This window comes from Camellia sinensis, chromosome 6, assembly GCF_055761805.1.
Source record: "Camellia sinensis isolate YWXY chromosome 6, ASM5576180v1, whole genome shotgun sequence".
NCBI classification, from domain to species: domain Eukaryota; kingdom Viridiplantae; phylum Streptophyta; class Magnoliopsida; order Ericales; family Theaceae; genus Camellia; species Camellia sinensis.
In genome coordinates, this window is record NC_138966.1 from 143,820,694 (window position 1) to 143,846,502 (window position 25,809).

Below are 25,809 nucleotides of genomic sequence, written 5' to 3' on the forward strand. Positions count from 1 at the left end.
CTAAAGTTTCAAACTTTCTTACTTTGGACGAGGCATGCAATGATTGTAATATTTTTTTAAGTCATTGACTGTAATACTTTATTTAATTTTTTATTTTTTTTTAAGAAGTGCACAAGTTGAATTATGTTGAAAATTTATAAAATTTTAAACCGCCAAACCGATTCGCATCCATCCGCTCAATCCACATCCGCTGGATTAACGGATGGATGCAGATTGATTTTCTCCAATTCACCAATATAACAGACGAATAACGGATTAGAAATTTCGTGACCGCAACTGACCCGCGCCCATCGCTACTATTGACCATTCAAAATCACTCCATTGAAATGCGCCAGTGATATCAAATTTTTTTTATTTTTATTATCAAATTTAAGTAAAATTTGATAGAGAATTTAAAATAAAACTCCATTATGTGATAGAGAGAAACTCGAGGGCTAGAAGAAAGACGGAAAGTCAAAGCAGTGAGACAACGGCAACAAATGGAGGAAAGCCACGAACACGATCATGAATGTGATCACCAGCCGCCACCATCTCCGGGAGTGAGTCCAGTCCAACTCAAGGACTGCATACAAGAATTTCTCAAATTCACACTGAATGGAACCCTTGTTGGCCTCGACATTGGGCTATCGAAAGACTACTGCTCCAATCTCCTCAAGGATGACCCAGTTAGCCCTAATCCCAATAATACCCCTCATACTACTGGTATGGTAATCATCAAAACTCCCAAGTCTTCAGTATGAATAAACCATTTGACATCAAATTATTTGCTTTTCTTTGCCCTTTCCCAAACCATTTTTTAATTCCTAAGCTAGTTGGCACCTTTCTGTTGGCTTTTGAAGGTTAATAGTGTAAATTTAAGCGTGTCAGTAAGAATCAATCAGTCCTTACAGAATTTTAATTACTAATTAATTATTAGACGATTGTGTTGAAGTTCTTTAACTCTCAATAAAAGTCACTGGTGGCTTGTTTTAGGAGAAATTTATAAGAAATAACAAGTACAGAACAATTCAGAAACTAAATTTCATTGAGTAAATAGGAACTTACAATGAAGTGACCCATCCTTAGAAGGTTTACAGCAATGACTACTTAAAACTACTCGTAAGAAATGAAGTGCAATATAGGAATTGAAGTGCCGAAAATGTAAAGAATTGAAAATGTAAAAACTGAAAAGAAATAAGAAGTAAATAAATTAGTTTCTGGATCTCTGAGTTCTTTACAATGCAGCCATGAATGGCTATTTATAGGCAATTTGTATGAAAAAAACTTCCAGCAATAACTACTCAACAACCACCTAAAACTACCCAATTTTCCATCTTCATTCCCACATTGCCACATATCCCTTCATGTCTTCATAACTTCCTTTAACCTCCAATTAATGCTTTATGTTCTCCACTTTGTCCTCCATGTTCTTCCACATTATACTCCATGATCCTCCACATTTTCCATCATTTTTTCACATATGTTTAATGATTCATAACTTCTCATAGCCGCCAAATGAGTAGGAGAATGTCACGTGTCCTGTAATTTATCAATAATAATAATAATAATAATTACAAATTTATAGTGCCAACATTACCCCTTGACTCTTTCAAAATGAGGAATCTCGAATTCATGAAGAGTTGGACATCAATTTAGACCATACTTGGCAATTAATTAATGTATTCGAAGGGAGACAAGCATTCGAAGGTTCTTTTATCATACAACATGATTCAATTTTGTTAAAAAAGAACCAAAACATTGCTCTTAAGGTGCTCACAGCATATTTTAGAAGCTTTAACAGCTTCGAATGCATAATAGCTACCTGCTTGGAGAGTTTATAAGGCTTCAGAACATAATTAAAATAAGTTCACATGCTTCGAATTTTAATGTGTATTTCGAAATTGGATTACTTTGCATGTGTTTGAAATGGTGAATTCTTAGCAAAATATCACCAATTTGATTTAGTCACAATACATGCCAATGTTATTTTCTTTGAGCCATTAGTAACAGTTGACCCTTCTATGCTTTACTTCGAGATCTTTGATGCATCATGAGACTATGGAAATTTCAAAACCTTTGAAGTATGATTCTTTAGACCTTAATCATATATTTTCACTTCCAGTTGCACTACTTTGAATTGCTTCGAAGTGATAAGCAACATACACACTCTTCAAATTACACTACTTTAAAGTGTTTTGCAGAGTTTTGAATTACCTTCTAACCAAATATATGGACCTTTGAAGAACTTTTTAGGGAGCTTCGAGCCACATTCGAGCTAAATATATGGAACTTTGAAGTGTTTTCGAGTTTCGAATTACCTTCGAACCAAATATATGGACCTTCGAAGTACTTTTACGGGAGCTTCAATCCACCTTCGAACTAAATACATGGAACTTTGAAGTGTTTTTGAGTTTCGAATTACCTTTGAACCAAATATATGGACCTTTGAAGTGCTTTTAAGAGAGCTTCAACCCACATTCGAACTAAATATATGGAACTTTGAAGTATTTTCGAGTTTCAAATTACCTTCGAACCAAATATATGGACCTTCGAAATGCTTTTGACATACCTTCGAAGCGAACATTATACAAATCTTGTAGGTAGGATTCCTTGATCTTCCAGTCAGTGTTGTGAAAAGCGCGCCTAGGCGCAAGGCGCAGCGAAGCACACCCATTGCGCCTGAAAGGGACCCAAGCAAGGCGCGTTTGAAGAGTCGCGCGCCTTGGACGCGACTTGGACCAGGTGCAACGAGGTGCAAGGTGCGAGCCTAAGGGGCTTTTTTTTTTCTTCTTCTTGAATCTGATCTAACGGCTGTGATCAGTGTGGGAGAGGCCCTAACTAGGATTACAACTCATGTAATACAACACGGCAGCTAGAAGAGTACACGAAAGAGAAGAAGAGTAAAGGAGAACAAAGCAAAGAGAAGAGTAAAGGAGAACAAACCTGGTCAGCGACAACTTTGATGACCTCCCTTCGACTTCGCCGACTTCTTCTTCTCGATTTCGACGACCTCCCGTCGACTTTGTCTTCTCAACTTTGATGACTTGAACTCCCTTCGACTTCGATCGCTCTCTCTATCTCTCTCTCCTTCGCCTCTCGCGAGCTCGCAATCTCTCTCTCTCCCCTTCGCCTCTCGCGAGCTCGCGATCTCTCTCTCGCTTCTCTCTTTCTATCTCTCGGCTTCTCTCTGTCTTATCCAGCCTCTATTTTACCTATATTTTATATATAAGTATATATTATCTTATATCTTATATAATATATATTTATACATATTAATAAAAAAAACACAAATATATGTATGTAAAATAAAAATAAATTATATTACACTGAAGTTATAAATTATTTTACACTGTTGGTAAAATATAAATTATTTGTAATTATTTTACACTGAAATTGCAAATTATATTAGACTGAAATTAGAAATTATATTACACTGGTGGTCTGTTTTTTTTCCTTTCTCTGTTAGGAAGAAAAAATTACAAATAATTAATTAATCACAAATTACATTACACTGAAATTACAAATTATTTTCCATTTATTTTCCACACCCTTTGTCTTGATTACTTTTTATTTAAAAAAAAAATTGTCTTAGTACTAAGATTGTGCACCTTGCTTCAATAAAGCTCGCGCCTCGCCTTGCGCCTAGGCCCCGAGAGACCTTCAGTGCCTTAGTGCGCCTTGAGCCTTTAAAAACACTGCTTCCAGTTTGAGCTATTTACAACAAAGAGCACATGAGCTTGGGAATCAATCTTCACCCAATTGTTCCAAAGCTCATTCTTAATTTCCCAACTAGGCATCAACTTCTGCCCATGTTTGGGTGACCTCACTTTGAGAATGGCTTCATAGATGAAATACAAAATTAAACCACTCCTTAAAATTAATTATGGTGTTATGTGGTTGTTCATAAAACCAAAAGATTTCAGAAATTGAAAATAAAATAAAATAAAATAAAGTTTAGTGGCCAATGCTTCTAATAAATTGGCCACTCTTAGCCAAGTTCTACCTTTCAAACGGTTAGTTTGTTCTTCAGTGCATCAAACTCATCAGAACAATATTTAAAGACGATTGTTTTATTAGCCATTTCATCAAAATTAAATTTTGATGTGGCCCACAAATCCAAAATAGGTTTTGAACACCAAAAGTCATGGCATAATATAGCCTTGGAAATTCAAATGCTTTGACATTTTCAACAATCTTAAATATTCTAAATACATCAACAATGGGTTGATCATCATCAATAATCACGTTTGGTCTAAGAACATATTCTTTGGCCAAATAACTTTCATTATTCATTAACAAATGAGACTTTTTTATTTTATTTTAGCCATTAATAGCTTATGAAAATCCTTCATAGATATGTTATTTCCATGGCTTGATTTTCTAAGAATGGGTTTTTTATCCCCCCGAGCCTTATATGAAACATCATTTTTAATCATATTTGGCTCAATATGTTTTTTAGCCATGTTATTTTCATAAGTTGGCTCTTTAAAAATGGGTTTTTTAACCCCCCGAGCCATTGATGACATCAACTCTTTCCTTTTGCCATTTTCAATACTAAAAGAATCTTGAAAAAATTCACCAATTCCGGCTATTAAAGCCTCAGTTAAAGACTTGGTAGTGAGAGTTGACAACTCATCATTCCATTGGCGAATGTCCATATCAAGTTGATGAATTTCTCCAATTAAATGGTGTCTTTTTTCTTCCACCAAATAATATCGGAAGGGATGAAGTTTATTTCATCAAGAAAATTGATCTCTTTTTGAAGATCCAAAATTTTTTGTTTACGCTAATAGATTTCATCTAGGCTATTTGAAATGGACGAATCTAATTCATTTTTCATTTCTTACACTTGACGTTTCACTGGATGTGGCAAAAATATATGTTGGCGTTTTTGGCTTTTGAAGGTTAATAGTGTAAATTTAAGCGTGCTAGTAAGGATCAATCAGTCCTTACAGAATTTTAATTGCCAACCAATTATCAGACGATTATGTTGAAATTCTTTCACTCTCAATAAAAGTCACTGGTGGTTTGTTGTAGGAGAGATTTATAAGAAATAACAGAACAATTCAGAAACTGAATTTCATTGAGTAAATAGGAACTCACAATGAAATGACTCATCCTTGAGAAGGTCTACAGCAACAACTACTTGAAACTACTCTTAAGAAATGAAGTGCAATACAGGAATAGAAGTGTTGAAAATGTTAAGAACTGAAAATGTAAAAATTAGAAGGAAATAAGAAGTAAATAAACTGATTTCTGGATTTGAGTCTGGAATCTTTACAATGTAGCCATGAATGGCTATTTATAGGAAATTTGTAGGAAAAAATTTCCAGCAATAACTACCCAATAACCACCTAAAACTACCCAATTTTCCATCTTCATTCCCACAATGCCACATATCCCTCCATGTCTTCATAACTTCCTTTAACTTTCAATTCATGCTCCATGTTCTCTACTTTGTCCTCCATGTTCTTCCACATTATGCTGCATGATCCTCCACATTCTTCATCATTTTTTCACATATGTTTAATGATTCATAACTTCTCATAACCTCCAAATGAGTACAAGAATGCCACATGGCTTGTAATTTATCAATAATAATAATAATAATAATAATTACAAATTTATGGTGCTAACACTTTCGAATCTAAATAATTGTATAAGAATTAATTTAGTTAAGGGTTTGGGTTAAAAAATCTCGTTTGGGATAGATTTTTTGGCTTTTTTATTTTTGTGAAAGAAAAAACGAAATAATTATGATTTAGATGTGATATTTTGTCTTATTGAACTAAAAAGTCTATTTTGTTCTTTTATGACTATTTTAGCCTATGAAGCATAGACACGGCAAAATCAGCGTCGTGGCGGTGTCGGACACGGGGACACAGGGACACGCCGGGGACACGTACGGGACACGCCATCTGCCGTGTCCCTTTAATTTAATCGTTTTTCTTTTAGGGGACACGCGTGTCCAGATCTAGACACGGCGTGAGACACGGCAAGGAGGGAGAGACAAAGGAGAGAGTGTGAAGGAAGAGAGTGAACAGAGACAAACCTGTCGAAGATCGAAGCTCCGTGAATCCGGTCGAAGATCGAAGCTCCAAGCTCCATCAGTCGATCGAACAATCGAACACCCCAGACGGTCGCGATCTGTCTCTCTCTCTCGCCTTCACAATCTTCTCTCTCTCTTTCTCTCTCGCGATCGCAATCGCAATTGCAATCGCGACCTCGACCTTGACCTATCTCCCTCTCTCTCTCTCTCTCCTTCTCTCTCTCCCTTGCTTCGATCGCGACCTCGAGGGTTTAGTTTTATTATATAATAATAGTTATTATATAACATATAATATATTTATAAGATAATATATAATACATATTGTAAGATAATATATGCTCATACATATTAATAAATAAAAAAAACACATGTATGTAAAATAAAATAAAATAATTAATTATTTAAAAAATATAATAAATAAATAAAATAATTAATGTGTATTAAAATAAAAATATTTATAAAAAAATTAAAAAAATTGCCGTGTGTCCATGTCCCTATTTTTTAGAAATTGCTGTGTCCCGTGTCCGTGTTCGTATGCATGTCCGTGTCCGTGCTTCATAGATTTTAGCCAAAAAGTCCCATTTTGTAATATGCCAAACGAAGGCTAAAATGCTAATGAGCAATGATTTTTAGGTTGAGTTGTATAATTATTTAATTATTTTTTTGTAACAATATTTTTTGTTTGTTTTTTTCAAAGTAAACTTTTTAAAAATATTTTACACTTTAAACACAAAAAAGTAAAAGTAATTAAAGATTAAAATAAAAAAACAAATTTTTTTTTTTTTAAATTTTTTTTTTTTCAAATTGTTTTACTTTGTTTTGTTCTTCTAGATTAAAGGGACTTGAGAAATAAATTATTATTATTTTTTTTGGGTTGAGACAAATTTAAAAAAAGTCACTAAAAATAAAACGGAAAAATAGAATAAAATATGATTTTTTTTAGCTAATACCATACAGTCTTAAAATAAATTTTTCTTGAGACAAATTTAAAAAAAATTTATTAAAGACAATAAAAATAAAAATAAAAAAAGAATAAATTGTGACTTTTTTAGCTTGTGCAAAACAGAGCCTTAAAGCATGTTTGGACACACTTGCATATGAAAAATGCTATGAACCACCTTATCAACTAATAATTTTCCCGATTGTGTTTATGTGGTGAAAATTAAATTGATGAAGTGTGGAGTCAATGAGTAAAATGAATTTGAACCATTGATTCTTTTTTTGGGTAAATTTTGGGGTGGATTTTTAATGTTGTTGCTTGCATATACTTATGTGGCAGCTAAGTGCTAAGAAGCACAATCACATAAACGTGACATGACAATTTTCAAAAAATGAAAAGGGACATGAACACACATAAATGTGCATAACTGCATTTATATGCATATGGAGGGAGATATAGATTTTTTATGCCTAGGGTGGGAGTGCTTAGTGCTGCACTAGCCAGTTAGTATTGCCAATGCCAATAGATAGCAATCTGTTAGTGAATGGCATTCTGATATGAGGAAAGGCATAATTTCTTCATTTTACTTGTATAGGTTTTTCAGAAGGGGTTCCCACATATCCTTTATACAAGCTTCTAGCATCGGCTCTGTACCATTCTATATCTTTTGCAACCTTCCATAGACCATATGACATAATGGCATTGATCCACGACGACACTTCTTTTAAGCAGAAGGAAGATGAGTGGATTGAATTGGTTGTGGAAAAGGGATCGGAATTGCTAAAAGTAAGTTAAAAGTGGTTATGATGTTATTTCCCGTTTCATCTTAATAATTAATAGATATATAAAGATGAGGCAAGTTTCTAATTATTACTGCATATGTATTAGGTACTGAAAAATGTAGACTTTGAACTTCATGTTCAAGAGCCTTTCTTTTCCCAGCTAAAAGGTATTATTAATGTGTTAGTGTCATGAATGTTTGTGCCTGCCCATGACTGTATTATCAATCCATGATTGTACTTGGAAATTTAAATTGTTTTTGATTTTTTTACTATTTTGACATCCCAGATGGCGTGAAAACAGATGGCGTGAAAACAGTTGAAGGAAGATGTGCTGTTGGTGACTATAACAGGTATGGAATTTTTTTAGGGAGACTTACGTGTAAGTCCTAATAGATGGACTTATTGTCCAATAGATCCTACGATAATTAATAGCATTTTTCATCAAACACTATTAAAAAAAGTCACTAATTATAAATTTTAGCGACAATTTAAAAAAATCGTTACAAATAACTTTCAACAATAGTTTAAAAAATTCATCACAGAAAAATGTCACTAATTGTAAGTTTTTACGACAACTTATAAAAACCGTAATAAAAAAAAAGTCACTAATTGTCAATTTTTAGTGACATATGCAAAAAATCGTCACAAAAAATTATTTTTAACAACAATTTTATTACGACTTATTTTCAATAGGACTTTATGGGAATTGAGTCCAACTATTAGGAGTTATTGATAGTTCATCCATTTTTTTAATCTTTTTTATATACCAATAATAACGTCCAACTCAGTGAAATTCTATTGCACAATTGAGGGCTGAGGTCAAGCTGAAACAGTTTCCTATATCACCTTGTTGGTTGCTATCAAGTTTTCCTTTTGCATGAGAAATGGAGCAATCTAGGGGGGCCTGTTGCAATGGTTGTGTGAGTGAGATGAAGTTGGCTACAATATTGAACACGGTTGCTTGGCAAGTGTATTGTCTCATCCAATTCCAAGGGCTACACTTCTCTTCCTAATTCTTGTTTATGTTTAACATAAAGCAGATTCAGCTCTCTGCTGTAATTATTGACTTTTGAACCATGAACTTCATGGTGGCATCTTTATTTTAGTTTCTTTTGTGCTGTGGGTAGAAACTTCATGGTGGAATCTGCTTACTTTAAGTCAAATATATAATTGGAAAAAGGTAAAAATTGATTACCACATACTAGATTGAATGGTAATGACATATGGAAAACAAAAATGACAATGGGGAGGGATAACAAAAAGCTAATGCAATAAAATGATGTAATAGGGCTCTCTCTCTCTCTCTTCCCTGGTGGTTGATGATAAATTCATGTGAAACCAAAACCAAGAGCTTTGCAAGACAATAAGTGTCAAACAATAATCTTTTTAGGGGCTTTATTCTTACTGAAAATTTTAGTCTTTAAAAGACGTAAAGAAATAACTGCCATGACTAGGCTCTATTGCATTGTTGGTGTTATCGAATTTTCCTTTTGCATAAGAAATGGTGCGATCTGGTGTGGGCCTGTTGCAATGGGGGTGAGAGATGAAGTTGGCTAGAAGACTGAGCATGGTTGCTTGGAAAGTGCATTATCTAATCCGGTTACTTGTCTTCTTCCCATCTTTTGAATTATTCTCAAGAGCTATGCTTCTCTCCCTGCCTCTTGTTGTGTTTAAAATAAAGCATATTTGGCTCTCGGTTCAAGGCTAGACTTGTTTTACGTGGTGCAATACTCAAGTTTTTTTATTATTTCTTCTGTTATGCAATTTTCTTTGTCATTTTTCTCCCTCTTTAATTGTGATTTATTTTGTACTAGAATTGTATCAGGAGCTTTGATTCTCCTTAACAAATGTTTGGTGCTTCAAGTTCAGGTGATAACATGTGTCATTCAGTTCTTTTTTTTTTCCTTTTTTGTTTTTGTGATGACCTGGGAACCCCCAAGGCCGAGCTCTTTGGACCCAACCCTACAAGCCAACCCAGGGGAGGATGTCGAGGAACCCACCCCGCACCTCCCAATTTCAGTCAAGGGCTATAAAGAGGCTGGTAGAGGTTTCAAACTCAGAACCTATGGTCACGCAGGCCGTTACCTTATCAACTCATTCAACCCTTAGGGTTAATTCAGTTCTTTCTTGCTGATAAAAACAAAAAAACAAACAAACAAACAAAAAAAAACAAAAAAGTCTAATTCAGTTCTTCTACGCTTTCTTTATGCGTACTTGCCACGTGAATCCGTGCACCTTTATTAATTTGCAGGATGTCTGCCGATATGCTTCATTTTCTGAGATGTTGGAAGCTGAGAGTCTAACAAAAGTCCTTCCTGGAGTAAAAGCCATTGAAGAAGGTAATTCTATCTTCTTTTTCTTTTGCACAGTGGGGGATGTTGTGTCAAGCTGTTTTTGGTGGTCTTGATTTTAAAACATTGTGTAGAGATTGTAAAACACTTCTGGTTACAAAGCATGGTGGCTTCTTGAATTCCATATTTGTATATGTTGTCAGAACAGAGCTATGACAAGATTCGGAGAGGATTATTGATGAGTGTGAGGTTCCCTACTTTTGAAGTATTTTCTGGATCATATACAATAGTCCACAAGTAATGTAGTGTATGCTTCTTTTCAGGTGTAGAAATCTACCGGAAGTTCTATTCGGAGGAGGAGGAAAGGTCAAATGGTGTTCTTGCAATTTGTGTTACAAAACCAGCTGCTCAGCCTTGTATTTCTTTGGCCAGCATTCTCTCAGTGAGTATGCTTGACCTAAGGTCAGTAAGTCTGATTGCATCATTGGATTGACATCACTTAAAAAAATCTTGCATTTGATCGTATCCTGTACAAGTGACAATTTTGATGGGTTATGGAATTTTGTCAATTCTAACTCCTGAGTATTCAAACATGATTACTCAGGTTGTGGTTTCTGCAATATCTTTAATGGTATGAAGAACATAATGGATAACAATAAGTTGTTTTTTTTAATTATTCCTGGAAAGATCTAAATATAATGATTCATGGCAGCGATGTTTCTATTGAAAAGCATGTTTCCTAATAAATGGTGAATATATTTATTTTCAGAAAGAAATGCTACTGACAGTGAGAAATTTTTAAAGGAATGTTTTTTATTTTTGTAAGAAATAATGTATAGAGAAAGAGAGAGAATAAATTGTATGTATTATTATTGATTGATATGTTGTTTTTTATTACAATGATTCATGATTCCTATATATAGAAGAGGGTGAGTGTGTAGTAGGTAAGGAGTAGGTGAAGTGGAGGTGGTAGTGGTGTAGTGGGTTAGGTTTAGTGGAGTAGGTGAGGTGGTAGTGGTGTAGTGGGTTAGGTTTAGTGGAGTAGGTTTAAGTGGGTGAAGTAGGTGGAGAGTAGGTGGATTTTAACAGCCCCCCGCAAACTCAAGGGGGATAGGAACTAACTAACTTGAGTTTGGAGAGAGTAACAAAACAAGAAAATACATAAAAATAAAAGAGGATAAGAGACACTGTATGGTCGTGTCAGACCATTGGTGAAGACACTGGATGGTGGTGTCATAACGTTGTAGAGGACACTGTATGGGGGTGTCATAACCATGTAGAGGACACTGTATGGTGGTGTCATAACGGTGTAGAGGACACTGGATGGCGGTGTCAGACCGATGTAGAAGACAGTTTATGGGGGCATGGCGGACCGTTGTAGCAGACAATGTTGTGACAGTTGTGGTGACAGTTTACGGAGTCTTGCTGGACCCTTGTAGAAACTAACCGGAATCAATGTCGGGACAGTTTACAGAGTCTTGTCGGACCCATGTAGAAACTAACCGGAATCTATGTCGGGACAGTTTACAGAGTCTTGTCGGACCCATAAAGGAGCTAACCGGAATCAATGTCGGGACAGTTTACAGAGTCTTGTCGGACTCTTAAAAAGTCGCACCCTCAAAAGGTGTGCCCAATCTTTCAAAAGGCGTGCCATCAAAAGGCGTGCCCAATCCATAAAAAGGCGTGCCATCAAAAGGCGTGCCCAATCCATAAAAAGATGTGCCGGACATGATGGCGAGGCACGTGAGTGCCTTGGCTGGCGCGCCCGTTTGTCGTCTGGCGTCAAGTGGCGCGCGATACGCGTGGCTGCCTCGCTATTTAACCAAGGTTGATGCTGAGGCTGAGGCAGACAAAAAACTTCTGAAAATCCTCTGAAAAAACTCTTCCTTTGCTGAGAGAGAAACTCTGTAATACTCTGTATCCAACCCTTCTCGGAAACACTCAGCAACCCAAAAAACATGGCCTCTTCTTCCCGTTCAGCTACCCAGAATATGGCCTCTTCATCTCGTGGTCTACTCACTCTCTTTCCTGACCTCAATGAGTCAACAAGAGAGAGAACTGGTGCGGTGGCCAGTGAACCTCAACCAAACACCTCTGGTTTTGCTCCGTTGAACTTTCCGATGCGGTCTGTGGAGCAAAGAATGGCAGTGCAGTCGGATGTGGAAGCCAATCAGTATACATTGAAGTCATGTGTGGAAACCATGACTGCGGTTACAAACTTGTCGAACCGGCTGCAGAGTAGGGCAAATGAGGTGCAGCAGTTAAACTCCCAGCTGGCTCTGCTCCAGCGCATGTATAAGGATGCGCGAGCAGAGATAAGTGTGCTAAAGTCAGAAAACAAGGAGCTGAAGCGGAAGGCCTCCGTGATGTTCCGATTTGGAGGGCCGCCATATGCTGCAGTGGAGGAGCAGGGAGTAGTGATTGTGCCCAGTGGAGTGGGAAACACGGAGGCAACACCGTCAAGGACCGCCCAGGACGGAGGCAAGAAGAAAAGACCGGCGGAATAGGCGAGAAGAAAAATCCCACTGTTCCGATTTGTGTTGGTTGTGTTTTGTTTTGTTTTGTGTTTTGTTTTATTTTTTTTTTTTATTATTTTTTTTTATTTTTTATGGTGTAAAATGCTGATCGGGGTTGATCCCCGGCATGAAGAAATGACAAGTTTGTAAAATGTTGTTTTTTTTTTTGTTTTTTTTTCTTTTTTTTTGTTTTTGTTTTGGGAGTGTTTTGTTGAAAAAATAAAAATAAAATGAAAGAAAACAAGGGAGAAAGAAAATAGATAAAAAATATTTATAGATGGATTATATGAAAAACATCAGTGCGATTGTTTCAAAATAAAGTGGGGTAAAAAAAGAGGAAAAGTGATTTGGAAAAAATAAATAAAAATAAGTGATTTTTGAAATCAAATGGAGGAGAGAGAGGGACAAACCCATGTGATAAAGTGGAGAGAGAGTCGGTGAGTGGGGTGCAAAAGGTGAAGGAGAAATGATGGATTGAAAATGGTTTGGGTCAAAAGTGGACACTGTTAGTGGGGAACATGAGTGCATTGATTATTTGATATAATAATAATAATAATAAAAATAAAAAGTTAGAACAGTTGGAGAGAATGAGTGGAGTATGGTAAGGGTTTCATCCAAAGCCAAAATTCCTGCAGCGAATCACTTCGCAAATCCTAGCATGAGCTTTTTCTCTTTCCGGGCTTATTCATGAATTTCCTGGTGATTTCAAGAGCCTCTGGTGGCATTGTGGCAGAGAACACCCCAACCTGGATTTTGGGTGGCAGCAACTGAGAACACCCCAACCTGGATTTTGGGTGGCAGCAACTGGAAAATATCATAGATCTGATTTTTAAAAACCTCGTGACAACATTTCATCAGCTTCATCCAAGACAAACATTTTGATGCAAACAGGGCGAAGTGATTGTCTCCGCAACATGTCAAACACACGACCAGGAGTACCAACAACAACATGAACCCCACTGGAGAGAATGCGCTGATCTTCGCGCACACTAGTCCCTCCAACACAAGCATGAACCTTCACACTTTGCTGGGCAAGTTCAAGAGTGGGTGGAAGAACCAAAGCTTGGCACTCAACCAAGCTATAATCTAGCTGCTGCAGAATTCCAGAGCAGAATGTTGCAGTGTTTCCAGTTCCAGACTGTCTCGTCATATGAGGTGAAGAATTCGTCTCCATCAGCCTCACACATGACTACAGTTGCACAAATCTTTGTTGATTTTATCAGCGGAATAGGTTGAGGTCCGGCGGGCGGCTAAGGTGAGGTTGCCGCCCGCCGGGGAAGCGAAAATACTAGGTTTTAAACCAGCTCTGATACCATGTAAGAAATAATGTATAGAGAAAGAGAGAGAATAAATTGTATGTATTATTATTGATTGATATGTTGTTTTTTATTACAATGATTCATGATTCCTATATATAGAAGAGGGTGAGTGTGTAGTAGGTAAGGAGTAGGTGAAGTGGAGGTGGTAGTGGTGTAGTGGGTTAGGTTTAGTGGAGTAGGTGAGGTGGTAGTGGTGTAGTGGGTTAGGTTTAGTGGAGTAGGTGAGGTGGTAGTGGTGTAGTGGGTTAGGTTTAGTGGAGTAGGTTTAAGTGGGTGAAGTAGGTGGAGAGTAGGTGGATTTTAACAATTTTGTTTGGTATTCAAAACTGAATCTTGTAGATCATAACACCTTCCTTTGGACTGAGCTTGTTCTGTTGGTTGACAATGCTGGATTCTGTACATCATGTTCATAGTTACTCCTTATTGTACCTTGTCAATGTTGGTTTATGGTGCTACCTTTCCATTATGGTGTGGACTGTGGATGGGTTGAGAGTAACGGGTTTATAAGTAAAATGTGACAGCATTCTTCTCACTTTAAGGATCATTTGTATCTTAAAAAGGTTTTTCTTCTCCCTTTTTCTTTCGTTCTCTCTTTCTTCCTTTTTCTCTTTTCTTTATTAGTGGACAATTTAAAATGGCTATAGCTTAATGCAAAATATTAGGATGTCAAATTGTTCTGAAATCTATATAACTGATGAGTGTTAAACTTGCTTGTATTACAATTTGCAAGTAAAAATCTAATATTACATTATTTAAACAAGTTTGTTTGCCTTTTATCTCCAGATTGGGAAGTTGTAAAAAAAACTTTTAAATAGGTGTATCACTTTCAGGTTCGTGTCAAGAACTAACCAACCCTAACCACTAACTTCGTGTCTGATTCATGTTGTGTCGAAAATTCCCACCCCTAGTTGGATGTCATGGAAATGTGAAGCAAAACTTCTTTCAGCCAACAGAATGGGAAAACATGTAATGTGATCCCAACCAACCATCTGGGGCTTACATGGGAGACCCCAAGTAATTGGGAGGTGGCCTTCTTGGTTTTGGTAATTATCCATATCATGTACATAATTGTGTTCGAAATGTTTGATCAAAGATGGACATGCCTCTATTGTTGTATGTATGTGCCCAAGGGTCCCTATGTGTCTGTGATATTTATGCCTTCATACAGTCAGGGAGATTATACAATCTTTAAAATTTAAAGATGCCATACATCATGGGGGAGCTTGCACTGGTATGCATATTAGTCCTACTTACAAGGAAATGCATGAGACCCCCAGTGGGGGTACTGGGGGTCTCTCCTGATTGGTCCAAATTTTTTTTTTTTTTTTTTTTTTTTCTTTTGGTTTTCATCCATTGCCAGCCCCCCACGTGGAGGTGGGGGTGCTGGGGGTCCTTCCCTGCTGGGGGTCTCCAGCAGGGCCGTACTTACAATGGTATGCTAAGCAGTTCTAACTTCAATATTTTCACATTTATTCAGGGACTGAGTTATGGGGGTCTCCAGAGGCTGCTGGGTTTTGTGCATACTGTGGGAACAACTGTAGAGGCACTTCCACCACCAAGATCAACTCTTCTCTCTTCGTTTCTGTTGCCACATAATCCAAATGTATGATGGTGACTTATATTTCATATCTTATCCTTTTTTCACTATACATTTAAAGGATGCATTTTCAATATCTTTGACTTAAGGAATTATAATGCTTGAAATTTGACTATCCAATATTTTCTCAACATTATTAAAAGACAAAAAGGACAAATTAGAAAGCTAGGAAATTTTGTTTTTGAGGCTAAATCCCTCTGGCTTCTACGTGAAAAGCTTTTCTGTATGGTGTGCACTATACATCAAAGTGCACATAAGCAGAGAGTCTCTGAAGTAGGGAAAAACCATTTGATGGGTTTAGTGTTGCAGGAACATAAAACTTCACCTTTATAATTTCTTTGAAATGTATGGTTAGTGGTTGATTATTGATGTGGTTTGTTGGTACTTGAAGAATCTTTTTGGGTCGATTTGCACAAAATGTGTTTGAGTTTATTGTTCTCCATTCATGTTGTTTTTAGATAACAACGCTATGTGAGTTTTTTTTTTTTTTTTTTCTTTAAAAAAAACAAATAAAAAGTTATTCTTCTTGACCATGTATTCTCTCTTTATTGTCTTGAGGTTGAAAGCTCTACCTTGACTGATGGAGCAAGGGCCTTGGCTAAGCATGTAAATAGGAGCAGCAGTAAATATTGGGGCACTTATGGCGGGAGTGGTTAGTTCCTTAAGCATAGCTTTTCAAATATTAAAACTGCCGTTGCTGTTAGGATCAAATACACACCCAGAAAAATATCACACACACACAGAGAACACAATATTTACGTGGTTCGGCCCAATGCCTACATCCACGGACAGAAATGAGAATTTTCACTAAAATGGAGCAAAATACAAAATACAGAGGAGGAGATGAAACTCACTCAACTCACAGCTCTCACTCTCCAATTTCTGATATCTCACATCCTCTCCCTCCCGTCTCTATTTATACACAAAAGGAGTAGGTGTGAGAGCCTTCATTCTTGACTTGGGTAGCCTCCATTCTTGACCCTTGCTATGGTTGGTGGCTGCCAAGCTTGACTTGGTTGGTTGCCTTCCCACGTTTTTTCATGCATGTGGGTTGGAACAACAATTCTCCCCCTCCATACCCATATGCATGACTGACTTCTCACTTGAAGTCCATCCCGGCAATGTCTCTGCAAATTTCGAGTTTGTCTCTCGAGATCACCTTTGTAAGCATGTCAGCTGGATTCTTATCTGTGTGGATCTTGGTCAGTTCCAATAACTGCTTGTCCATCACTTCGCGTATCCAATGATACCGAACATCAATGTGCTTTGTGCGAGAATGGTACATTGAATTCTTGCTCAGGTCTATGGCACTCTGACTATCACAATGTACCGTGAACTTTTCTTGTTTTAATCCCAATTCTTGGAGAAACCGTTTCAACCACAACATTTCTTTCCCAGCTTCTGCTGCGGCAATATACTCTGCCTCAGTTGTGGATAAAGCAACACACTTTTGCAGCTTGGACTGCCAAGACACAGCTCCCCCTGCGAAAGTGAACAGCAATCCTGATGTAGATTTCCTACCATCAAGATCGCCTGCCATATCTGAATCAGTATAGCCTTCCAAGACTGGTTTAGCATCTCTAAAGCACAAACACATTTTTGCTGTACCCTTGAGGTACCTCAGAATCCACTTGACTGCTTCCCAATGCTCTTTTCCTGGATTGGAAAGGAATCTGCTTACAACTCCAACCGCATGAGCAATATCTGGTCGGGTGGACACCATTGCATACATCAAACTCCCTACAGCGGATGAGTAGGGAATCGCCTCCATCTCTTGTCTTTCCTTCGTAGAGGAGGGACAAGAATTCTTGCTCAGCTTGAAATGATTAGCCAGCGGAGTACTGACTGGCTTGGCATCTTTCATGTTGAACTTCTCAATCACTCGTTCAACGTACTTCTCCTGTGATAGCCACAACTTCTTGGCTTTCCTGTCACGCACAATATTCATGCCCAAAATTTGCTGTGCAGGGCCTAGGTCCTTCATGTCAAAGGACTGTAATAACTCCTTCTTCAGTGATCTGATTGTTGTGGCATCTTGTCCAACGATCAACATGTCATCAACATAGAGCAGAAGTATGATAAAGTTTCCACCGGGAAATGTCCTGACATAAACACACTGGTCTGCAACAGTTCTCTTGTACTCATGACCTACCATGAATGAGTCAAACTTCTTGTACCACTGTCTCGGCGCTTGTTTGAGGCCGTAGAGACTCTTCTTCAATCTGCAGACTAAGTTTTCTTTCCCTTTGACTTCAAAACCTTCTGGCTGCTCCATGTAAATTTCTTCCTTCAGATCACCATGGAGAAATGCTGTCTTCACATCCATTTGTTCAAGTTCCAAATTCAAACTAGCTGCTAGTCCCAAAACTACTCGAATGGATGTCATTTTCACAACTGGCGAGAAGATTTCATCAAAATCAATACCTTTCTTCTGCCCAAAACCTTTGACAACCAATCGAGCCTTATACTTGACTAGCTTTCCGCTGCCATCTTTCTTCAACTTGAACACCCATTTGTTCTGCAATGCTTTTCAACCCTGGGGAAGTTTCACCAAATCATAAGTCTGATTCTTCTGCAAGGATTGCATCTCTTCTTGCATAGATTGCTGCCAGCTACTCTTCTCCTTATGATTTTGAGCTTCTTGAAAACTTTCTGGCTCCCCCTCATCGGTAAGCAAAATATACTCAGAAGCAGGGTATTTGGTTGACGGCTTAAATTCTCTTGTTGATCTTCGTAACTGTGGACCAACAGTCTCTGGTAGAGGGGGTTGTGGCTCCCCCTGCTCAACACCCTCTGCTTCTGGATCTTCTTCTTCTAGAAATCCATCCTGCAACTCTACATTATTGACTGCATGCTGCGGTAACTCTTCTTCATCAGTGGCATGCTGTGATGGTGCAGGGTTTGGAATAATTTCTGAAACATCATCAACTTTGGGTTTGGCTGGTTGCCCAAAGTCTTCAAAGGTCTGGCCTTCTTGAAACACCACATCTCGGCTTCGAATGACCTTTTTGTGTTTCGGATCCCACAATCTGTATCCAAATTCTTCATCTCCATAGCCAATAAAGATGCATGGAGTGGCTTTGTCATCCAGCTTCTGTCTGTGCTCCTTGGATACATGTGCAAATGCTTTGCACCCAAACACTCTCAAGTGAGAGTAAAAGATCTCCCTTCCAGACCATACTTCTTCTGGAATCTGAAAATTCAGTGGAACTGATGGCGATCTGTTGATCAAATAGCAAGCAACACGAACAGCTTCTCCCCAAAATGGCTTTGGTAGCTTTGCCATTTTGAGCATACATCTGACCTTCTCCACAATGGTTCGGTTCATTCTCTCGGCTATACCATTGTGTTGTGGGGTTCCAGGAACAGTCTTCTCATGCCGGATGCCGTGAGTAGCACAGTAGGCTTTAAATTCCTTTGACGTGTACTCGCCTCCATTGTCTGTTCGGAGACATTTCAGCTTCTTTTCAGTCTCCCTTTCCACCATAGCATGGAATGTCTGAAAATGCTGGAACACCTCAGCTTTGGTCTTTAAGACATAAACCCATACCTTCCGTGATGCATCATCAATGAACGTCAGAAAGTATTTTCTACCACCCAAAGATTCCACTTCAATGGGACCGCAAACATCAGAGTATACTCTGCTCAACAACTCTGATTGTCTTCTGGATGATGAATGGAAAGCTACTCTATGATGCTTCCCAAACAAGCAGTTGTCACAAGGATTTAATTTTGCATCTTTGGCAAAGGGAATAAGTGACTTCTTTGCCAAAATCTGTAACCCTTTCTCACTCATGTGACCCAGCCTTTTGTGCCACAAATTTGGTGACGTCTCATCTTCTGCTGCGTTGAGACTATTTGAATTCACCTCCACATGAGTCTTGTATAGTGTGCCAATTGCCTGTCCTTTGGCTACCACGAGAGATCCCTTTTTCAACTTCCATATGCCTTTGCCAAAGTAGTTCTCATAGCCTTGTCGATCTAAGGCTATCCCTGAAATAAGATTCAGGCGTAAATCGGGAACATGCCTGACATCTTTCAACACCATCGTGCACCCAACTTTGGTTTGGATATGAACATCACCAATTCCCACAATTTTTGAAAAACTGGAGTTACCCATTTTCACTGTACCAAAATCTCCAGCTTGGTACGTACTGAAGAACTCCTTCTGGGATGTAGCGTGGTAGGAAGCTGCTGTATCTACCACCCACTCGGTGTCGTTGTCTGACATATGGAGGCATTCTTCTTCTTCAACAGAGAATAATGCAATATCCTCTGAGACAGAAACTGCAGTGGTCCCATCTTCGGTCTTTGGCTGTCTATTGCCTTGTTGTTGTTCTCCCTTCAAGGCATAGCAATACTTCTTTATGTGACCCTCCTGGCCACAATGGTAACATTTGAACCTTGGCCGGCTCGTTCCTTCTTTGAATTTCCCTCTGTCTTGAGATCTTCCTCTGCTGCGTCCTCTGCTTTTGCTTCTTCCCCTGCCCCTGCCTCTGCTTTTATTTTCTGTGACGAGGGCATGGGATTGATCTCCACCCATTTCTTTCTTTCTTGCCTCTTCACTAAATAAGGCATCTGTAACCATGCTCATGGTCAGTTTCCCTTCTGGGGCAGAGTTGCTGAGAGACACCACCAATGTCTCCCAACTGTCTGGCAAAGAACTGAGCAGCAATAGGGCCTGCATCTCATCATCTAACTCCATTTTGACAGTTGTTAGTTGGTTCACCAAATTTTGAAACTCACTGGTATGTTCAGCAACAGAGATACCGCCTTTCAACTTCAAATTCACAAGTCTCCTCATCAGGAGGGCTTTGTTCCGAGCAGTCTTCGACTGGTACAGGCCTTCTAACTTTATCCAGAGAGCATAGGCATCAGTCTCCTGGGCGACATGGTGGAAGACACTGTGATCAATCCATTGTCTGATCTGGCCAATGGTCTTTCGGTTCTTCCGCTTCCAGTCTTCGTCTTTTTCCGTTGGTGGTTTAACGCCATTAAGCTCAATGGGGTCAAACAAATCTCGGCAATACAAGACATCTTCCATTCTAGGCTTCCAAATGGCATAATTGGAAGCATTTAACTTTATCATAGAACCTGAAGTCGATGTTGATTCCTCCATCATACAATAATGATCGTTGGCTGAAAAACAAGTTTTGCTGTGGAGTTCGGACTGGTCAAATTAGCCGGAAAAGCACTTCGGATTGCCAAAATAAAAACTTCAAATTTTTCAAAACTTATTTGCAAAATCTGACCGTACGGATGTGTCCGGAATACTCCAAATAGTTGGAAACCACTATTGGATCACCCAAATCGGATCTCAAATGGCTTAATCAAGCCAAAACAGATTGAATGGTTCAGATCGGCAGAATCTGGTGCGCCTGCGAAGCACCAGATTATTCCTTCGGTTCTGCTGACGTCAGCGGCTTGGTCAACTCGGCTCCAGCTCGGCTTGGGGCGCGCGTGCTGATGGCGCGTGTAAGACACGCGCTGGTTCCTCAGTCGTCTTCCTTCTTGAACCGCGCGTGGAGCGCGTGTCTGAGAGTGGGATCACGCGCCGGGTGCCTGAACGGCGCGTGTTGGCGCGTGATGAGAGTAGGATTCACGCGCCAACTTCCTGGGTCGCGTGGGAGCGCGTGCGGCCTCCGTTTGGTGTCTGTTTTATATTTCTGGACTCCTCTCGTCGAGTCATTGCTCCTGGTATGCTCAAAATCGGATTTCGAGCAATACGATTTCTGGGCAGTTTCGAAACAATACTCTGTTTTTCCGAAAAACGTACAACTTGGCTCTGATACCACTTTGTTAGGATCAAATACACACCCAGAAAAATATCACACACACACAGAGAACACAATATTTACGTGGTTCGGCCCAATGCCTACATCCACGGACAGAAATGAGAATTTTCACTAAAATGGAGCAAAATACAAAATACAGAGGAGGAGATGAAACTCACTCAACTCACAGCTCTCACTCTCCAATTTCTGATATCTCACATCCTCTCCCTCCCGTCTCTATTTATACACAAAAGGAGTAGGTGTGAGAGCCTTCATTCTTGACTTGGGTAGCCTCCATTCTTGACCCTTGCTATGGTTGGTGGCTGCCAAGCTTGACTTGGTTGGTTGCCTTCCCACGTTTTTTCATGCATGTGGGTTGGAACAACAGTTGCCCTGTTATTATCTCTATAGGACTATAATCTTCTTATAAATGGGAAAGTGTGATTGCACCTATTCTTATGGAAGTTACCATAGGCATTATTGGTTGTCAATTTGCAAGAGCTTGATTTGCAGTTTGAGAGTCACCTTACTATTTGGTCTTGGGAAATAATTATTGGAGCTTACAGAATATCATGACACAAAATATAAGAACATCAAGAAGTTTGTAGTGATATTTAGTAATAATTGTATAAGCCAACAAATGTACTAGCAACAGGTTGTAGCATTGTGAGACACATGAAAAACTATGAAGCACGGGCATGTCCCTAGGTGGACGAACATGTTTTTGACGCATATCGAACATGAATTTGTGTTGGACGTGTGCTGACACATTGGACACACATCTATGTTACTTGGAATGTAGATCGTTCCAATACGAGGAATTGAACAGGAACATAGTATGCCACGTTCTCAAAAATGTGGTATGATGAGGGGTAGTTTGTGTACATCATACTATTGGAATTTAAGATATTTATAAACATGAGAACAAATTTCTTTTAAAAATTAGACATTCTAATAAAATAGTCTATTACATTTCAAATAAATCATGCGATGACCCTTTTTTTTTATTATTACATTTTGTCCAATCAAAACTCCACTCTCTTTGGATTTTAGTTCATTATAGTTAATTTTTTTTTTTACCCTCCCAAGGAAATAAATTGGAAATAATTTTGGGATCCCTTTGGATTGCTAAATTTATTGTTTTAGAACAAAGGTGTACTATGTTTCTTAATGCTTTCCAGAACGTAAATCACTAGGGTATTAACGTTTTCAAGTAACATTGTGTCTATTCGTTACCAATTTTGTAAATTTATATTATAGCTGCACAAGTGGCAGACGTGTTGGGGACATGTAGGAGCGAAGGCACAACACGGCCAAGGGGGTCACATGACCCCCCTCAATTTTGAAAACTTTTTTTTTTTTTTTTTTGGTTATTGTCATCTATAAAATGTATTCTCTTTTTTTCTTAACATATTCTTTGGCTAAGGGTTTATTGTATTGTTCACAACAAGTAGTTATTTGATACTTTGGGAACACTATGTGGTATTGTTTATGCAGTAGTTTAAATCAATAGTGTAGCGAAAAATATTATAAATTGGATATAATGAACTCATTATTTTCAAGTAGTTGACATACCACTTAGTGTGATTTGTGATTTTTTATACTTCGAGTATCACGTAGGCAATGCCATATGGTACTCTAAGGCTGTTTAATAATTTTCATTCAAAACACATCATTTATAAGCAATGTCATCTCTTTAATATTTTTCTATCAAATAAAAACTAAATAGATTTTATAATAATTTGTGCTATAAATGATGTGTTTTTATTTTTTAAAATTAGGAATTTTGATTCATAATTTTTTGTGCTAATATTGCAAATTTACATCATCATCCCACACCGAGCTATTCCACACTATTATAGAATTTTGATTTGTTCTTATTAATAATGAATATGTAATTTTTTATGTTTAAATTTATCTCATAAAATTATTATTATCTTAATGTTGCTCATGATTTTTTTTTTTAAATAAAAAATTATAAATAATAAGTGCCCCCTCTAACTTAATTTTCTGACTCCGCCACTGGGGACGTGTGTTCTTTGTTGACACCACTCAGACACGACAGTGTAACTAGTGTAATTTTGAAAATAAGTCAAGTGTTCAAAGTAAAATAACTTTAGGGCTTTAGGACGGGAAAAAGGAAGAAAAGGCGCGAGGGCACCCTCACGTTAACAACTAGCTTTTAGGATTGAGTTCTACCCAAGACCATAACAGTATTGTGAGGCTGGAGACCACCAACAAGATTTCATTTTGTAATTTGAGGATGTTGATGTGCCAACATCAAGAGACTGAGCATAAGTTAATTGAATCAAAACATTTAATCACCTCAATTTGGTTGGTCATTCATCATATAATATGTGTAATCCATTGGATTGAGTTGTTGGATTGATGAGTTCGTTTCGAGTCTCCTTCATCGACAATGAACATGATTTTCATAACAAGAGAAATGAGCATGATTTTGTTTCATTTTTAGACTATTCATGTTGAAAATTTTCTTGATTCATCTCTTTTCTTTTCTTTGTTTTCCTCTCCAGATTCCAATAAAAATAAGCTTGCAAAGGATGCCATTAGTCACTTAATAGCCCATTGTTGCTGGCAGAATTTGCATATTGTTCCACCACATGGGGTTGTCTATGAGATTAGGATTGCTGATGGTTATGGTGCAAGGTGGTCTGAAGATGGAACTAAGGTATAGCAATTTTGGTAAATATACATTATGCATAGAATGGTGGTTAAAATTTGCATGGAACATCCAAGTGAATTAGCTGGGCTTCAGCTTGACATTTCTGAAATTTGAAGAGGTCTGTGTAAGTAGTAGTTAGGATCACTGAAACGCCCAATTTACAATGAATTTGTGTAAAATTTTTCTCTGATTTTCTCTAATCCTTTGGTAACGATCAAGATGTGCATATTTATTTTAATAGTAAGTTGGTTCTATTTTTTTAAAATCTATTGTAATGTATCTATGTACTCTTGCAGTTCATAGGATTCCTTGAGCCATACATGGAGGATGGCCACTCAAAAGGATGGAAGCACTAGCTTTACTCATGCCTTCTAATTCAACGCTAAGTGAGTGATGATCTAGTTATTTTCTGAAATTAATATATTATTAGTATATTATATATGAAGGAAGAATCTAATTCAACAATACTATTACTGATGATGGAGCCATATAAGGTGTTGGGTTGCTACTTTGGAGAATAATTTTGAGGGAGCTATGATGAATTTGATGATGACCTATTGATGAAGATGAGAGTGATTGGGAACTCTGCTCCAAAGAATGATGCTTTGGAAAGTATATCTTTGCAGGCCACTCTGTTTTATGGGTTTCTATCTGACAAAGATTGCATAAAATTACGCATTAAATTTAAAAAGAATCAAATGCAGGTAAAAGAGTCAACAAGAAAGTTGCTCTGATTTGCATTTGAACAAGCTTTGAATGATCCATCACAATCAATGCCTCCTCTAATGAACATTTAGTGTATGTAATTATCTTGTGGAGAATTGATTGTTGATCTGTTTACAAGATTCTCCAAGGCATATAGCATACGTAAGGAAAAGGACAATTTCTGTTTTCTCACTTCAATTATTTATGTTTTTTTGCTCACTTAATGATCGCTACATCTTATTCTTCTGGTATTTTTAATGGACGTACATAAAATATATTTATCTAGAATTTATATGTGCCCTTGATCTTTGTTTTTTAGTAAATCTGCTACATTCTACTACATTTAATGTTTCCTGTTGAACATCCTCTTTTTTTTGTTGTGTGTGTGTGTGTGTGTTGTTAGACTGAACAGTACCCAGAGTACAGGTTCTAGGACAATACTCTGTTATGCATCTTGTTATAGAATTCCTTTATTATTGTTTGCATGTTCAATGAGCAACTAAATAAGTATGAACTATGTTATTTTGAACTTCTGATGTTAATAACTGAGTTTATTTTATTCTTCTTTTTTTATTTTTTACTTTTTTTTCCTGCTAGGTAAAATTTGAACTAAGAACGACTGCACCACACCCACCTTGTAGCACCTAAACTTAGGGTTAGGGTTTAATGTAGTTTGTTTATGAATGCTGCCTTTGGAGTAAGATCAATTGCAGTAGCTTCTTTTATCCAATTAGTTACCATTGGGGAAAATATCCATTACACAGGATTATTCTAGGTAAAATATGTGCTAGTGAATAAGGGTTGGCATCGGGCTAGGCTGGGTTGGCCTGTGAAAATGGAACCCAAGCCTGCCTAGCAGGCTTTTCCTGACGGTTTCTGGTAGGGTCGGGCCACGTACCCAATGGGCTTGGTGACCGTTCAGCAGGCTTAGCTCAATGGGCCAAGATTTAAGGCCTATTTTTTGGATTTTTCATTAATTTTCATTTTTACTACTGTTTTTATAATTTTTGACGAGCTCGCAGGCTGTGTCTCACAGGTTAAGAGGTTGTGCCCACAGGTAAGCCAATGGGTTGAATCAAGCTTCAAACCCTATGCCTCGGCCGTCCAACTTTATTTGGGCCGGGCATGGCTCAGGCCAGGTAAAAGTCCACTGGACTGGGTGCACTGCGGGCCA

The 25,809-nt window shown here is 37.9% G+C and overlaps 1 protein-coding gene across 8 annotated transcripts; it reads left to right on the forward strand.

The window, feature by feature from the left end:
• Positions 1-300: 300 nt before the first annotated feature.
• On the forward strand, positions 301-25,809 carry LOC114310016 (RNA-binding ASCH domain protein). 8 transcript variants are annotated; one of them, XM_082874987.1, is made up of 12 exons: positions 301-702; positions 7,564-7,754; positions 7,857-7,917; positions 8,052-8,100; positions 9,565-9,619; positions 10,002-10,089; positions 10,365-10,483; positions 15,354-15,479; positions 16,032-16,125; positions 23,782-23,936; positions 24,227-24,316; positions 25,693-25,809. In XM_082874987.1, exons 1-11 carry the CDS (start codon positions 480-482, stop codon positions 24,284-24,286), a joined length of 1,221 nt encoding a protein of 406 aa, XP_082731113.1. In that variant the 5' UTR covers positions 301-479; the 3' UTR covers positions 24,287-24,316; positions 25,693-25,809. The 8 variants fall into 8 exon arrangements, 7 of the variants coding, with proteins under 7 accessions (XP_082731113.1, XP_082731112.1, XP_082731111.1 ...); XM_082874986.1 differs by having other exon boundaries at positions 25,672-25,807; XM_082874985.1 differs by having other exon boundaries at positions 25,658-25,797.

What these genes read in the sequence shown, in the direction of transcription:
- LOC114310016 (XM_082874987.1), top strand. Translation starts at nt 480, where the DNA reads ATGGAGGAAAGCCACGAACACGATCATGAATGTGATCACCAGCCGCCA. An exon ending in GCTGTTGGTGACTATAACAG is followed by an intron (nt 8,101 to 9,564) that starts GTATGGAATTTT and finishes ATTTTGTACTAG; the next exon opens with AATTGTATCAGGAGCTTTGA. An exon ending in GTTTGGTGCTTCAAGTTCAG is followed by an intron (nt 9,620 to 10,001) that starts GTGATAACATGT and finishes ATTAATTTGCAG; the next exon opens with GATGTCTGCCGATATGCTTC.